Consider the following 17,261-nt stretch of genomic DNA (forward strand, 5'->3'; position numbering starts at 1 on the left):
TAAGAGAAAAATTTACATGGAGCAAAACACAACAGCAAATAGGCTGGTTAGGTCTACCTGCCATAAATGATAGAACTGGCTAGCAGTAATAATTGACAAATCTAAATTTTAATGCATACTGCAAATACCTGTAGTTGTCAGACTTACATGTACTAATTAAATCCTCTGGTTAAATATGAAAATTAAATATTGCTTGTGCCAGGATTTTTCAATACATGTAAATCGTAATGGAGACTTAGAGTGATTAGCCAAAGTCTGTTTGTCTTTTGGTCGAGACACAGATATTTTACATTCACTGACAATTATTCAGAATCCTTATGTATGAGTGTCTATACCTTTCAAAATTTTTATAGTGGCATGTATCATTTTCACATCTCTGCCAATATATCACATATTTTTCTTGTATCTCAGATTTACATCTCTGTCATTCATATCTGTGCTGATATAATGTTCTGTTTCCATACTCTGGCAATATGAATAAATGTTTTTATTCACATCTCTGTCAATGTGATGTTTTAATTCACATCTCTGTCAATGTGATGTTATAATTCCCATCTATGTCAAGTCAATGTGATGTTTTTATTCACAAATCTGTCAATATTGTGTATACTTCTTCACATTTTTTGCTTTCTCCACGGGGACTTTAAAATTTCTCGGTGCCAAAGCAGTTATTGCCTGATGTGGATCGCCAGTAAATTGCAGTTTTGACACATAATCCACAGCATGGGTTATTGGAAGCCTCTTGGATCCATAAAATCTACAATAACAAAAAGAATATAGTTTAAATTTCAATTTGCCAAACTTGGCACACACATAGTGACTCAGAAACTTTTACAACCATCCTACAGTAAAACAGGTTTATAACCAGCACTTCTATAATAAATTACAATCTAATTCAAATTAGATATATGTGAGCGGATCAAAGGATTCAATTTTAATTAGATTGTAATGAATTCATGCTTATAATAAAGTAATGTTTTAATCTCCATGGCAGTCAAAATAATAGGGAGAAAATTGGAATACAACTACTACACAACAAACAATGCTTTTATCTAAACTACAGTGAGCTGTCCCTGCTTTGCACCACTACCGTAAAACATGCTTATAAAAAAGTGCCGGGGATGAACAATTTTGATTTGTTGATTGATTGATTTTTTCTGCCACACTCAACAATTTTTCAGTTATCTGGTGCGCCAAGTTTTTATTGGTGGAAGAGAGAACCCAGATACAATGTACCTGGGAAGAGACCACCGACCTTCCAAAAGTAAACTGGGAGACTTTCTCACTTGCCGGCACGAGCAGGATTCGAAGCCGTGCCAATAAGAGGTGAGACGCTGCATGATTTTGAGCGCTATGCTCTAACCACTTGATTTGTTATAGACATAATTTGTTGTATCCAATGAGATCAAAATATGTTTTTAAATTGCTGGGAATCCTGATCACTTCATTGTAAGCATAAATTCATTATCTGAGCATGTTCTGTGTAACCATGTTTTACTGTATCTAAAATTGACTTGTCTTGATGTGACCCTCCTTGCATTTTACGTTTCAGTTGGATTTCGCTACAAGTTAACTTGTCTAACAGGAGCTGAAACTTAAAATTGTGTAAACTACTCTGAAAATATCAAAGACATGTCTGTGAAACATTGATGTCCCTGTATAGCAGGAAAGTAATTCTGGTACCCAAAGAAACGTCTTGCCACAAGGAATACACATGTGAAATATGAAAGCCCTTTCACTTGCATGTACCATTCAAAAGTTATGACCTAAGTTTAAGTTTTTCAATAGTAGGTCAAACTACGAGGTCATGAGGCCAAAACTTTTGGTACTAAAAGAAAGGTCTTGTCACAAGGAATACAAATATGAAATAGAAGAGGCCCATGGGCCACATCACTCATCTCAGTCACTTTGGCTCATATTTAAAGTATTCACTTGCAAAACTTGTAAATGTAGGGATCTCCCTATTGTGACCCCAATCTACAACCAGGGGCCATGATTTTTTTCAAAATTAAATCTGGACTATGCCAGGAAGCTTTCATGTGAATGTAAACTTTTCTGGCCCAATGATTTTTCAGATTTTTAATGATTTTCCCTATATATTTGTATGTAAAATTAAATCCCCTATTGTCGCCTCATCTTACCCCTGGGGGGCATGAGTTTAACAAACTTGAATCTGAATTATGTCAGGAAGCTTTCAATTTTCCTGGCCCAGTAGTTTTTGAGAAGAAGATTGTTAAAGATTTTCCCTATATATTTGTATGTAAAACTTTGATCCCCTATTGTGGCTCCATCCTATCCTCAGGGGCCATGATTTTAAGAAACTGCAATTTGCACTATGTTAGGGAAGCTTTCATTAAATTTCCACTTTCTTGGCCCAGTAGTTTTTGAGAAGAAGATTTTTAAAGATTTTCCCTATACATTTCTATGTAAAACTTTGATCCCCCCTTGTGGCCCCATCCTATCCCCAGGGGCCATTATTTTTACATACTTAAATCTGCACTATGTTAGGAAGCTTTCATGGAAATTTCCACTTTCCTGGCCCAGTAGTTTTTGAGAAGAAGATTTTTAAAGATTTTCCCTATATATTTGGATGTAAAACTTTGCCCCCCCCCCCCTTGTGGCCCCATCCTACCCCTGGGGGCCATGATTTTAACAAACTTAAATCTGCACCATGTCAGGAAGCTTTCATGTAAATCTCAGCTTTTCTGGCTCAGTAGTTCTTGAGAAGATTTTTAAAGATTTTTCCTATATATTTGTATGTAAAACTTTGATCCCCTATTGTGGCCCCATCCAACCCCCATGGGCCATGATTTTACAAACTTGAATAGACTGCGCTATGCCAGGAAGCTTTCATGTAAATTTCAGCTTTTCTGGCCCAGTGGTTCTTGAGAAGAAGATTTTTAAATGACCCCACCCTATTTTTGCATTTTTGTGATTATCTCCCCTTTGGAAGGGACATGGCCCTTCATTTCAACAAACTCGAAAGCCCTTCACCGAAGGATGCTTTTGGCTAAGTTTGGTTGAAATTGGCCCAGTGGTTCTGGAGAAGAAGTCAAAAATTTAAAAAGTTTACAGACAGACGGACGGACGGTAAGACGACGGACAACAGGCGATCAGAAAAGCTCACTTGTGTTTTCAGCTCAGGTGTCAGAGCTAATAAAAGCTCTGTTGCCATTCATTCAAAAGTTATGGCCAACGTTAAAGTTTTTGAAAACAGATTTGCCCCTGAATCTCTGATAACGGGTGAATGAAAATGATAAACAAGGAGGAAACCATTCCACACTTACTTATTAACTGTTAAGTCAATGGGGAGTTTTCGCATTTTAACTTGATCTTCAAATGCCCTGGTGTGCGTCAATTTGTCTTGTGTTGTCTTATCCACGATGGCGCCTATGATTGGAATGCCGTCTTCTGATGGATGGTAGTACTTGTGCGCGTCTGGTGTCAGATAAACCAAATCATCTCGTGGAAATAATTCTAGGTAGCTTTTCTCTGTGATTAAGGACACAGGCATGCTATCGAGACCCTCCTCCAAATTCTTCTCAAATCGTGACTGTAGAAGTCCCAGGAACTTGTTCTCTTGCACCGAAGGTTTGGCATTACAAAAAATTACATTCAGAGTAGGTGTTGGATCCAAAGCTGATGCATTTATGTACCCTGCAAGATCATACAGTTGTTTGACAACTAGACTAATTTCACTGTACGTTAAAGCGTCTGCGAATCCTAAATCAATCAGAATGGGATCTTCGAGAATCATTGCCTGAGCAACACGGCTTTGAATCAGAAACTTTCTCGTAAAATTGTATAATTTCTTGAAGAAAATATCTGCTTCATACGTTCTGACAACTTCTGCCTGGTCCTTTTGCTCATTTTTTTTCTCCTCTTTTTTTATATTTCGATATTGCTTTTTCTGAATGCGCCTACAATTCATAAAATTTGAGGATTAGAACATTTCTTTGTGTGAAAATATACAAATCTGAAAAGCAAAAGGTCATTGTGAGAAAAGGTGAAAATAACAAACATTGATGTATCTCAAAAATCGCACAAATACAAAGAACAGGGCAAGAACGAACCCCTGAAAACACCAGGGGTGGGATCAGGTATCTAAGGTACCAGTGTCCCGTCAGCACAGGGGTGGGATCGGGTATCTAAGGTACCAGTGTCCTGTCAGCACAGGGGTGGGATTGGGTATCTAAGGTACCAGTGTCCTGTCAGCACAGGGGTGGGATTGGGTATCTAAGGTACCAGTGTCCCGTCAGCACAGGGGTGGGATCGGGTATCTAAGGTACCAGTGTCCCGTCAGCACAGGGGTGGGATCGGGTATCTAAGGTACCAGTGTCCCGTCAGCATGCTTCTCACTAATCTGTAGTACTTGTCTGCTGAGAAAAAAATTCTCATTGATATATCCCATAACCTTTCATCATCTAACAATAATTTGTAACATATATAAATGTTAAAATATGTTCATATTACCATCAATAGCTGTGAGCAGTAAAACATAGTAAAAGAGTCCCCTATTGGGTATCACTAAATCTATTGAAAGGTTTTCTAAGATGCAATTTGATTATCTTGGTCTTTCTGTTCTAAAGAAATAAAATGTTTTATACTACAATTTTAGAAGCACCCCCCCCCCCCCCCCCACACACACAGTTTACAATGGTTTATAAATTACATGCATATGTATTAAGGATGTATGCTACACCAGAGAAATTTGATATCATGGATGAAAAGTGGAGAATATGTACAACAATATTTCGAAATTGAAAACTTTCAAATTTAGTTTATTTAGTCAAAAAATACAGTTTTAGTAGAGAGCAATCTGAAAAAAAATTAAAACCCCTGCTTGTCTCGAACCCTCTATCTACAGTTCTGCAGTCGACATGCTAACCTACTGAGTTACTCAGATAGGCAATGGACTTGGGAATGAATAGAGAAAAAGTGACATTTGTAAAACATATATGCCCCCATGGTGCATAATTGAAAAGGGTTATACACATGCATCATTTAATTAATAGTAGTATCACCAATTCAAAATATTAAGCAGACAATATCTCCCTATGTCAAGAGTGGATTGACCAAGTGACCTAAAAATCAATTAGGGGTCATCTACTCCTTATACCATACCAGGGTACCAAGTTTGGTGTCAATCAAGGAATTACTTTTTAAAATATAGGAAACAATATATTACTATGTCCAGTTTAACCCTTGACCTTTGACCATATGACCTCAAAATCGATAGGGGTCATCTTCTCCTGAAGATGTATCAGTGTGCCAAGTTTGATGTCTGTCAAGCAAAGGGTTCTCAAAATATTGAGTGAACTTTATATTCCTATGTCCAGTTTGACCTTTGACCATGTCACCTTGAAATCAATAGGGGTCATCTTCTCCTGAAGACGTACCGGTGTACCAAGTTTGATGTCTATCAAGAAAAGGGTTCTCTAGATATTGAGTGGTCAGTATATTCCTATGCCCAGTTTGACCCTTGACCATCATAATCAATAGGGGTCATCTACTCCTTAGGCTGTACCAGTGTACCAAGTTTGATGTCTGTCAAGAAGAGCGTTCTCAAGATATTGAGCGGACAATGTCTTCCTATGTCCAGAGTAGATTGACCCTTGACTTTTGACTGTTTGACCTGGAAAACAATGGGGGCCCTCTTTTACTCATAACCAACCCAGTGGCCACATATGAAATATCATACTATCAAGTGAATGGTTCTTAAATGCCTACCATTTACAACTTTATTTGGCGGATCTAAATAGGATTCAGTTAACGGATGAGTATTCTTTAACTTTAAAGCCGATTGGAAGTTTGTGTAGTTATGTGCAAAGAAATCGAAAGCGAGGAGGTGGCCAAGTCAAAGAGATGCTTTTTATGTCAGTTTTAAAGTTTTTACAAAGCAATGGTATTGGAAAATAGATCCACAAAATTAAGTTGTAAAAGGTAGGCACCCAGCATTTAAAGCTTCTACAGAACTTCATTCTAACTCCAAGCCCAGGTCTGCATACCAGGACCCAGTGACAAGCCTGGTGAATGACTTCCTGCACTGTTTACATATAACTTACAGAGAGAGTCGGTGTCTGGTCCTGTACGATACATTGTTTACATATAACTTACAGAGAGTGTCGGTGTCTGGTTCTGTACGATACATTGTTTACATATAACTTACAGAGAGAGTCGGTGTCTGGTCCTGTAAGATACATTGTTTACATATAACTTACAGAGAGAGTCGGTGTCTGGTCCTGTACGATACATTGTTTACATATAACTTACAGAGAGAGTCGGTGTCTGGTCCTGTAAGATACATTGTTTACATATAACTTACAGAGAGTGTCGGTGTCTGGTTCTGTACGATATATTGTTTACATATAACTTACAGAGAGAGTCGGTGTCTGGTCCTGTACGATATATTGTTTACATATAACTTACAGAGAGAGTCGGTGTCTGGTCCTGTACAATACATTGTTTACATATAACTTACAGAGAGTGTCGGTGTCTGGTTCTGTACGATACATTGTTTACATATAACTTACAGAGAGAGTCAGTGTCTGGTTCTCTACGATGCATTGTTTACATATAACTTACAGAGAGAGTCGATGTCTGGCATTGTACAATACATTGTTTACATATAACTTACAGAGAGAGTCGGTGTCTGGTCCTGTACGATACATTGTTTACATATAACTTACAGAGAGAGTCGATGTCTGGCATTGTACGATACATTGTTTACATATAACTTACAGAGAGAGTCGATGTCTGGCATTGTACAATACATTGTTTACATATAACTTACAGAGAGAATCGGTGTCTGGTCCTGTACAATACATTGTTTACATATAACTTACAGAGAGAGTCGGTGTCTGGTCCTGTACGATACATTGTTCACATATAACTTACAGAGAGAGTTGGTGTCTGGTCCTGTACGATACATTGTTTACATATAACTTACAGAGAGAGTCGGTGTCTGGTCCTGTACGATACATTGTTTACCTATAACTTACAGAGAGAGTCGGTGTCTGATCCTGTACGATACATTATTTACATATAACTTAAAGAGTACAGAGAGAGTCGATGTCTGGTTCTGTACGATACAGTGTTTACATATAACTTACAGAGAGTGTCGGTGTCTGGTCCTGTACGATACATTGTTTACATATAACTTACAGAGAGAGTCGATGTCTGACATTGTACGATACATTGTTTACATATAACTTACAGAGAGAGTCGGTGTCTGGTCCTGTACGATACATTGTTTACCTATAACTTACAGAGAGAGTCGGTGTCTGGTCCTGTACGATACATTGTTTACATATAACTTACAGAGAGTGTCGGTGTCTGGTTCTGTACGATACATTGTTTACATATAACTTACAGAGAGTATCGATGTATGGCATTGTACAATACATTGTTTACATTTAACTTACAGAGAGTGTCGGTGTCTGGTTCTGTACGATACAATGTTTACATATAACTTACAGAGAGTATCGATGTATGGCATTGTACAATACATTGTTTACATATAACTTACAGAGAGAGTCGGTGTCTGGTCCTGTACGATACATTGTTTACATATAACTTACAGAGAGAGTCGGTGTCTGGTCCTGTACGATACATTGTTTACATATAACTTACAGAGAGAGTCGATGTCTGGCATTGTACAATACATTGTTTACATATAACTTACAGAGAGAGTCGGTGTCTGGTTTCTGTACGATACATTGTTTACATATAACTTACAGAGAGTGTCGGTGTCTGGTCCTGTAAGATACATTGTTTATGTATAATAACTTACCGAAAGTGTTGGCGTCTGGCATTGGAAGACTCCAGGTTCATGTGAAGCAGCCATTGTTCATCTGTAGGTTCAGCCATCTGAAAAAACAATGTTAGTTCTCTCAGATCCTGTTTCCTTGGTAATTTTAAAGACTTACACATATTTGTCTGACATCCAACCCAGAATCTTCATCCCCATGCAGATATTTTCACTTGTCATTTTCAGGGGCTAAATTATGGTAGCAAATGTAACAAGATGGGAGAAAATACAATGGACCAGACCAGGATTTGAACCTAGGCCAAACTTCCTAGCTTCATAACCAAAAACATTAAACATTGTCTTTGAGGGTAATTTTCGCAAACAATGATCAATTATAACATTATAACAGCACCAAAACAAAACGTACCTTCCCCCAAAAAATATTTGTAGTAGATACATAAGCTCCTTTTCTTTGTTTCCACAAAACACATGTATCAGCAAATGAACCTCATCTTGTTTAGACACAATTGACTTTCTTATTCTAAATGCCTATACACATTAATAGGGGCATTTTCAAGCTTACAGTATAGTATCAATATTACCACAGCACATGTTCTATTAAAAATTGAAGACTTTTATCCAAAATCAAAGAAGAATATTAAACCGATGAAAAGGTGAGCAAGTTCACATACATGTACATGTATATATACTCCACACTCTCACAATGAATGACGATGCTGTATGTAAGAAAAAAAAATACAACAAATAACCTTTACATCTTGATGTTTATTCGAATGTCAGCATGTTGGGAATATGGAAATGGCATCAATTTTTCTAATATCATTTTATTCTAAATATAGAGGAACCAGACTTCTATACATGTTCAAAAGAGACGTAACTCCCAGTAAAAAAAAAATCAAATCAGAATTTCCTGCGAATATGCATATTTACACAGTATGTTCCTGTTAACTACAGAGTTTCATGACATTCTGTTCAACGGTTTCTGAGGAGTTGTGATGACAAGAACAGTAGCTATGCTGTGTATGTTGATATTGGATTATACCCTACGCTGCGTATGTTGATCTTGGCCTACTCACGTCTAATACCCCCTCTCTACATAAGGTCATGAACTCCGCCTTCAGTATCTCTAGGTGTTTCTTCTCCTCAGGGCTGGCAAATTCCTCGAAGTCCTGCATATTTTTGATTTTGTCTGTGGGATAATGCGTAGGACTTTTATTCAGCAGACAGGGAGAAGAGGAGAAAGTCCGCATCCATTGCTGCCTCCTCTGGTAATTAACTCTACAGCTTAATCTAAACGTCCTATAAAACGAGATCAAATAATTAACTCTTTACATACATGTACTTGTAACATATACTATGGCTAAAAAACAAACGTATCATCTTCAATTTATATCAGCATCTGAATAAATAATTGGTATTATGATAAATCTATACATGTATAAAGACTATAAATAACTATATTTTAGAGAACCCTACCTCTGTAGTAACTGTATAAAGACTATAAATAACTATATTTTAGAAAATCCTACCTCTGTAGTAACTGTATAAAGACTATAAATAACTATTTTAGAGAACCCTACCTCTGTAGTAACTGTATAAAGACTATAAATAACTCTATTTTAGAGAATCCTACCTCTGTAGTAACTGTATAAAGACTATACACTTATTCTCTGTTAATCGTACCGAAATTGTTTAAGACGGTCGTTGATGATTTTTTTCTACAAATGACTCATAATCTTACTGTTTTGCTATAAATTTCATAATATTATATGTCCATCTTCTCTCTGAAACCAAGAAAGGGAAGATTGTCTTTGAAAATAAAACCAAACATGACGTCTGAAGAAACGGAAATTGGCGTTATCTGGATGTCGCCTGGCAGGTATGTTTACTTCAAATGTTGATTTCGATATTAATTATGTCATGTATCTAGCATGTTTTCCTATCAAATGAAACATAAAAGACAGAAATATACGAAATTCATTCAAATTCCATTAATAATTCCATTTGATGCGATTAAACAGAGTTTCAAGCATGTCGCTAAAAATCAGTAATTTACATTATGGAAGCATCAATTGCCATCAACTATGAAAATATATACATTTGTCTATACAAAAACCTCGTTTTTGTAGACGTAAATTAATATACTTGTATTAGATAAAACGAGTGTAAGTGTATCAGCAATGCATTAAACAGAATCATGACCCTTTAGGACTCTTTAATAGAGATTTTTTAAGAATGTAATTTACGTTAGGCGTATAAGTAATACATGCAGTGAGATAAACACAAAAAGCATTGATCCTCTTATAGACGACACCATATGCGAAAAATTAAAATACTAAATAACTTTTCTTCGAATGATTATCTTGCTTTCAAATTGAAAGATTATCAAAATGTAATTTACGTTTTGTAATTTACGATATGTCCATTGAAAGAAATGCCCAACATACGCTAGTAACTTAGTTTGCGATATTCGGAACTGCATGACCGGGTCAGGTTTTCTTCCGTAAAACTATCGGCGTTGATTATTTCCGGTATTCACTAAAGATTTTCTAGGTACAGAATTCAAGGTCAACAGAAAACGACCATAGACAAGTAACATTACAGTGTTTCATTCAGGCGATTGGCAAGTAATTCTATATCAAATTGATTGGTATTGATTAAAAAGAAGTTCATATAAATCATATAAGCTAATTAAAGTATATCAGTTAAAGGGAATGTACAATTTATATGGGGGCAGCAATGCACATGTTCTGAAAAGTGAAGGAAACGACATCATACCTTTGTTTTTATTTTGCAATTCTTATGCCTTAATCCTATTTTAACACCCAATATGCTTTCTATTCATCAAATGTAGACCTTTTGTATCAAGAATAGGGAAAGTACAGTGTACTGAACGCATGAATTAATGAATTTCAATGCCGCAAAACCCCTAACGTAAATTACATAATAAACACTTGCTCTCATATTTTTCACGTAGTATAAAGACGAAATAAAAATAGACTCGTCATAAATGAAGACCAAAGATTCAATGTCTTTGCTATAGAATATTTCACGTTTGAATTGTTCATTTCTCTTACTGGAGTGTTAACATTTCACATAACGTAAATTACATGTATCATAACGTAAATTACATAAAATACTTCCATGTTCTGTAATGATTATTTGTGAATTTGACATACAGTGTTATGTTTTAATATGTCTTTAGATATGGGAAAAACCCAGGCGGAAATACAGAGGGCTTACAGGGAGAGGAAGAAGTTAAAAGAAGGGACAAAATATCTTGATAGTGAATCAAAAAGAGTACTGGGATATTATTAACCTGTGACCGATTTGAGCAAGAAAAAAGCAAATGAAAGAAGACAAAGAATCAGAGAAAACGTAAGGAAACATCGTCAAAAGAAAAAAGAACAAACAGCCGCACCGCTGCTGGAAGAACCCCAAAACGGAGAAGTAGGGGATAGTAATATACAGGTATCAGACGTTTCATCATCGACAGACAGACCATGTTATTCACCACTAATTGTAAAACTGCCATCTTTGGAATCAAAGAAAAGAACCAGAAAAAGAATAAGTCGTTCAACATCAAAATCCAGGCGTGTAATCAAGAAACTAGAAGAGGAAAATAAAAATTTACAGCGAAAATACAAAAAAGTGTCGAAAAGATATGAACGTTTGTCAAAGAAAACAAAAGTTGATAATTCAACACAACGTGCTTCTACAAGCCATGACGATCCAGAGAACCAAAGGGAGAACATGACCCCAAGGAAGAGAGCTCTACAAGACATTAGAGATGAAGGATTATCACCTAGTAAGATCCCAAAAATCTTAAAGGAAAAAGTTGTCGTGGCAAACGTACTTGCTCAAGAAATCAATGACGCATACAAAGCAAATGATCAGTCTGGGAAAAACGTTGTTAAGGATATCATTTATGGAAGCCATATAAAGAAATACAGAATGAAGGAAGCAATGAGAAAGTCATTGGGGGTAACCATGAAACATTTACGGAAAACTTCAAAAAGCATACGACTTCAGAAAGCTACGCGGAATCAAAAAACCATGGCGGCAATTAAGAATCGAGTTGCAGAGTTTTTGTGTAGAGACGACAACAGCAGAATGATGCCAGGGAAAAATGACAAAATAAAGAAAAAAGATGGATATGTCCAAAAAAGGGTGCTGAACGACACGATGTCATATCTTCATTTGAAATATAATGCAGAGACCACAAGTAAAATTTCACTTGCAACATTTTGCCGAATGCGCCCGAGAGAAGTTTCACTCACAAAATATCTAAGCAGAAACAAATGTCTTTGTCAGAAACACCAGAACATGGCTTTGCTTTTAAAAGCGATGAAGAACGCAGGTGCAAGTGTCACTAACAATCCTGATGAATTTGGAAGAAAACTGAAAGAAAATAATCATAATATAGAAGAGTATCTACGTGAAATTAAAGAAGAAACGGTCATATTGCAACAGTGGAAGAAAGTTGAACTTCCTGATGGAAAGAAGAAAACAAAAATCGTAGAAGAAAAAATGGCAAAACAAGAGTTCAGAAAAGCAGAAAATCAAACATCAGAGTTTATTGAACATTGTAATCGAGTGAAGGCCCAGTATAAGGCAATGGGGAATTTAAAAGACCATTTACCAGATGGTCATTGCCTGCTGCAAATGGACTTCGCCGAAAACTTCACGTGTACGTCAGCAGATGAGGTACAGAGTGCCTACTGGAACGGCACTTCTGTTACGCTTCATCCAATTGTAATTTATTTCAAGAAGAACGACACCCTACAACACAAGAACTACGTCGTTGTATCTGACGATTTGGGCCATAACATAGGACTTGTGTATGCTATTCTGAAAGATATTGTAAAGAAGGTGAAGGAGATCGTTCCGAATCTCACCTACATTCATTACTGGACAGATAGCCCCAGCTCTCAGTATCGCAACAAAACAGCCTTTTACATAATATCTGACCACACTAACTTGCTTGGTGTCCCAGCCTCGTGGAATTATTTTGAAACAGGTCACGGCAAGGGGCCATGCGATGGTGTCGGCGGAACAGCAAAGCGGGCAGCGGACATGGGTATTAAACAAGAAAAATTCGTTGTCCAAGATGCCAATGACTTTTACGTAAATGTTGGAGTCCACCATAAATCTGCAACTTACACTTTTGTTTCTTCGTTCCAAGCGGATGCAGCTAGGCAAGAGTTAGCAGAACTGAATAAGAACCTAATAGCTCTGAAAGGAACGATGAAAGTCCATCATGTCTCTGCACTGGAAAAGGGGAGAATCCGCACTTCCGTTACCTCTTGCTACTGCGAGGTTTGTTTAAATGGTGTAGACCATATTGGTACCAATGGAAGCATTCTTAAACAAAGACAAGAGGTAACGTCAAGATTTCAATCCACGGAAGACCAGGAATTGCAATCTAATTCAGCAAATGCGGGAATTACAAGTCCTACCGTTGTTTCCACTGAATCTGAATACGACGAGAATAGAAGTCCGCTGCGATATGAAAAGGGAGATTGGATAGTTGTTTCCTACGAACAAAAGTGGCATGTAGGTCAAATAAAATCTATCGACCAAGGAGATGGAGAATATGAAGTATCTTTTCTCAGAGTGAGTGGTGGACGCTCTACAGAACACAGTACATATAAATGGCCAAAACCCGCAGACATACTTGATATAGCCCACTCTGATGTCATCTGCAAAATAAATGAGCCTGAAAGAATCGGTAGAAGCGGACGCAGTTTGAAATTGAATGCTGCAGACATCGAAATTATTCAAAATACTCTTTCAAAGGACTGAATGTAGTGTTCCAGGACATCATCTTCATTTTCATGTTTCTCGTTCCGGATTTGTAACTTACGTTATCAGTGTTAAACTAGAAGTTTCTCATAAAACTTGTAAGGTTTTATTGACGGTTTGCCAAAATATTGCGCATATATGTTTTCAAGTGTTCAAGACTATGATATTTTCTGTTTGCATTGAAAATATTTGAATTAGTTATATTTTCTCATGATTTGTGGAATAGAATATAGTTGTTCTTTAAAATTTAGGCAAACTCTAGTGGTATCCCGTTGCCTATGTACAATTTTTTATTACAGATTTGCCCATTAATAAAAATAATTCTAAAGAATGAGTGAAGATTTTTGGTGAACTTAATGAAATTTCATAATAAAGATTACGTTATTATTTACTGAAATGTGTAATTTACGTTATCATATTATGTTATGCAAATTTTCATTTAGTTTGAGTATCAAGATGAAATAACTTGCATAAACACGATCAAATAATTATAATTTCTATTTCTTATCCTTCTTTTTTTTATTGTAATGACATATGAAACATTGTTCGTGAGAATGATAAACTGTGAAACTGTGGTTAATCCCACAAAATGATATATACATAACTTAGACATTCCTAAGAATGTATATGCTTTGTAGAAATTTGCCATTGTTGCCGTTTTTATACGTCTTAATATCTTAACTTATTTTAGGAAGCCATAATTGATATCAAAAGTTGTTAATTCAAATACATTTTCATCACGAACTTCATTCACTCTTTTGATCACGTAAATTACACATATATTTGGTACTATATTTTCAACGAAGAATTTTATTGTAACCCCTTAAGTTTGAGTCCAGCAATTTATGATATGTACTGTTGAATGTTTAAACTTAAATAAAAAGCCTGATTTTCAAGTTTATCTCAGAATTATATTTTTTCCAAATTGACAAAATGAAATGGGCCGATTAACAGAGAATAGGTGTATAAATAACTCTATTTTAGAGAATCCTACCTCTGTAGTAACTGTATAAAGACTATAAATAACTATATTTTAGAGAATCCTACCTCTGTAGTAACTGTATAAAGACTATAAATAACTCTATTTTAGAGAATCCTACCTCTGTAGTAACTGTATAAAGACTATAAATAACTCTATTTTAGAGAATCCTACCTCTGTAGTAACTGTATAAAGACTATAAATAACTCTATTTTAGAGAATCCTACCTCTGTAGTAACTGTATAAAGACTATAAATAACTCTATTTTAGAGAATCCTACCTCTGTAGTAACTGTATAAAGACTATAAATAACTCTATTTTAGAGAATCCTACCTCTGTAGTAACTGTATAAAGACTATAAATAACTATATTTTAGAGAATCCTACCTCTGTAGTAACTGTATAAAGACTATAAATAACTCTATTTTAGAGAATCCTACCTCTGTAGTAACTGTATAAAGACTATAAATAACTCTATTTTAGAGAATCCTACCTCTGTAGTAACTGTATAAAGACTATAAATAACTATATTTTAGAGAATCCTACCTCTGTAGTAACTGTATAAAGACTATAAATAACTATATTTTAGAGAATCCTACCTCTGTAGTAACTGTATAAAGACTATAAATAACTCTATTTTAGAGAATCCTACCTCTGTAGTAACTGTATAAAGACTATAAATAACTCTATTTTAGAGAATCCTACCTCTGTAGTAACTGTATGGACCACATTCTTTTCTGTGTTACGTGGATTAAATTTTCTCACCAACCTAAAATGCAGAACACTTTGTACTCAATATACAATAAAGCAATCAAGAAAGGAGGAAGTTGTTGTACATTTTTGTCCTTTGACAATAATATGCATGTTCAATGTCTTGTTTTCATTATGAAAGTGTCCTTGTCTAGGTCACTTAAGAATTCAGAAAATGGGGTTTCTGTTTTCAAATCATGCCAAGTTATGAGAATTATCAGTGGCGTATCCAGGATTTCCAAAGGGGGGAGGCAAATGTGAATGTCAAGTATTAGCCAAACTACTCAGCCATCTTAGGTGCCAAATATGGAGTTTTCATTCATAGTTGCTATTAATGCCTTGTAAATTTTGGGGAAAGGGGGGAAGGGTAAGCCCCCCACCCCTTCCCCATGAATTAAGACATACGTGGTGAATTTTAAGTGTGCTGCATCAATTTTTTGTTGTTGTTATAGATACATGTGTATGTAGCAGGAATTCTCATTTTTTTTTCAAGATATAACAACATTGGTATACTCACAACAGGGATTTTTTAAAGGTATGTCGAAATAAGGCCCCATTCCCAATGCTAAAAGGCAGGTATTTTCCCCAATTTTTGCTTTGAAATTTCCAAACAATGAAAACAAATGAAGCAGAGTAGCCTAAATTGCATTGTTCACAAATCTTTTTCACACGCCCACAGATTACATATTTTTGCTTCAAAATTGTTAAGTAAACCTAATTTTATGACCTGCTTATTTGAATGAGGTAAACTTTGACCAAATTGAAAGTCAGAAGGAGTCCAATTATTCCTTAATGCACTCTGAATTGGTTTTCTCCCTACTTCTTTGTATGAAACATTTTTCACTAATTTCAAGCAAATGTCACTATTTTTCCCAATTGGAAAGGCCAGGCCCTTGAAATCAAGACCTTAAAAAATCCCTGTCCACGTAGTCTGTGGTAAAACAGTGAACTATTTTATCCCTTACTTGCGAACTTTGTTTCCCTGTTGTGTTTGTCATACACACCCTGCGAGGAGTGGGGCTGAAAGACCAATAGATCAGCTATCATAACATGGTAAATACCACGTGCGCTATTCCGAGGAAATTCGAGATTAACACATGCTTTACAATGTCAGATGTCCTACTTTCCTTCGTTTGAATCCAAAGTGACTAATCAACGGATTAGAAGAAATAAAATAAGACTAATCACACGGTCGTAGGATATACTTTTAAAGTTCTGCCTTGTGTGCAACTTTGATGCGTCTGAATATTATTAACGGTTCGATCGGACTCGACATGCAAAAGCACCAAGGCTCTATGTAAATTATGGGTTAGGGGTGTGGAGATGAACTGGTAATAAAGTAACTTCGACCAATGACCAGTGGCGGATTTTAAAAGACATTTCTGAATGAGGTGTATGTGTGTTAAACTTACTGAGTTTTAGCAGTAAAAATGAAATTCAGAAATATCCATATTTTGTGATCAGTTATCAATTAAAAAAAACTAATAAAAAACTAAAATAAAAAAATATAAAAAAACGGGCAAAAAAAAAATAAATAAAAAAATACACACTCCTTTGATTCTATACATAAGTACTATGAATTTGATATTGAAAAGATGTTAGAGTTACTTGTTGACAATATATACGTAGTCTTTATAGTGACCAGGTCTTCCTGCGTCTGTTAGAATTACTGATTACGGGAAATCGGATCATTCAATATATACAATTATTTACTGCCTTGGTGTTTATGTTTCTCGACTGATTTGATGAGAGCATGTTCTGTATATGGTCAATTTCTTTAAAATTGAGACAAGCTACTTGCAAATAAGATATTATAGGCGGTGTTTCAACAGTCTCGTTTCGCAAATTCTGTCAGTGGTTGTTGTTTTGATTTAATCTGCAAACACAATCTGTATAGTTAGGTCGGATGCTATCCGACGTGTTTGATGGTATAGTAGTTAGGACTGTGCGGACCGTG

At 35.8% G+C, this 17,261-nt stretch overlaps 1 protein-coding gene across 2 annotated transcripts; it reads right to left on the reverse strand.

Annotated features, from left to right (window-relative positions):
- LOC125655926 (tRNA methyltransferase 10 homolog B-like) lies at positions 1 to 16,813 on the reverse strand. 2 transcript variants are annotated; one of them, XM_056144289.1, is made up of 7 exons: positions 16,428 to 16,813; positions 16,270 to 16,324; positions 15,260 to 15,323; positions 8,848 to 9,070; positions 7,793 to 7,869; positions 3,288 to 3,920; positions 1 to 757 (listed from the first exon to the last, which is right to left on the reverse strand). In XM_056144289.1, exons 3-7 carry the CDS (start codon positions 15,283 to 15,285, stop codon positions 595 to 597), a joined length of 1,122 nt encoding a protein of 373 aa, XP_056000264.1. In that variant the 5' UTR covers positions 15,286 to 15,323; positions 16,270 to 16,324; positions 16,428 to 16,813; the 3' UTR covers positions 1 to 594. The 2 variants fall into 2 exon arrangements, with proteins under 2 accessions (XP_056000264.1, XP_056000265.1); XM_056144290.1 differs by lacking the exon at positions 16,270 to 16,324 and having other exon boundaries at positions 16,411 to 16,813.
- Between the last annotated feature and the right edge of the window lie 448 nt (positions 16,814 to 17,261).

The sequence above is a fragment of the Ostrea edulis genome, chromosome 7, assembly GCF_947568905.1.
Source record: "Ostrea edulis chromosome 7, xbOstEdul1.1, whole genome shotgun sequence".
Lineage (NCBI taxonomy): Eukaryota > Metazoa > Mollusca > Bivalvia > Ostreida > Ostreidae > Ostrea > Ostrea edulis.

Excerpts from the sequence above, each read along its gene's own strand:
- LOC125655926 (XM_056144289.1), bottom strand. The coding sequence starts at position 15,285 with ATGTGGTCCATACAGTTACTACAGAG. Across the intron at positions 9,071-15,259 it reads TCCATACAGTTACTACAGAG|GACGTTTAGATTAAGCTGTA; the intron begins GTAGGATTCTCT and ends CTCGTTTTATAG. Across the intron at positions 7,870-8,847 it reads GTAGAGAGGGGGTATTAGAC|ATGGCTGAACCTACAGATGA; the intron begins GTGAGTAGGCCA and ends TTGTTTTTTCAG.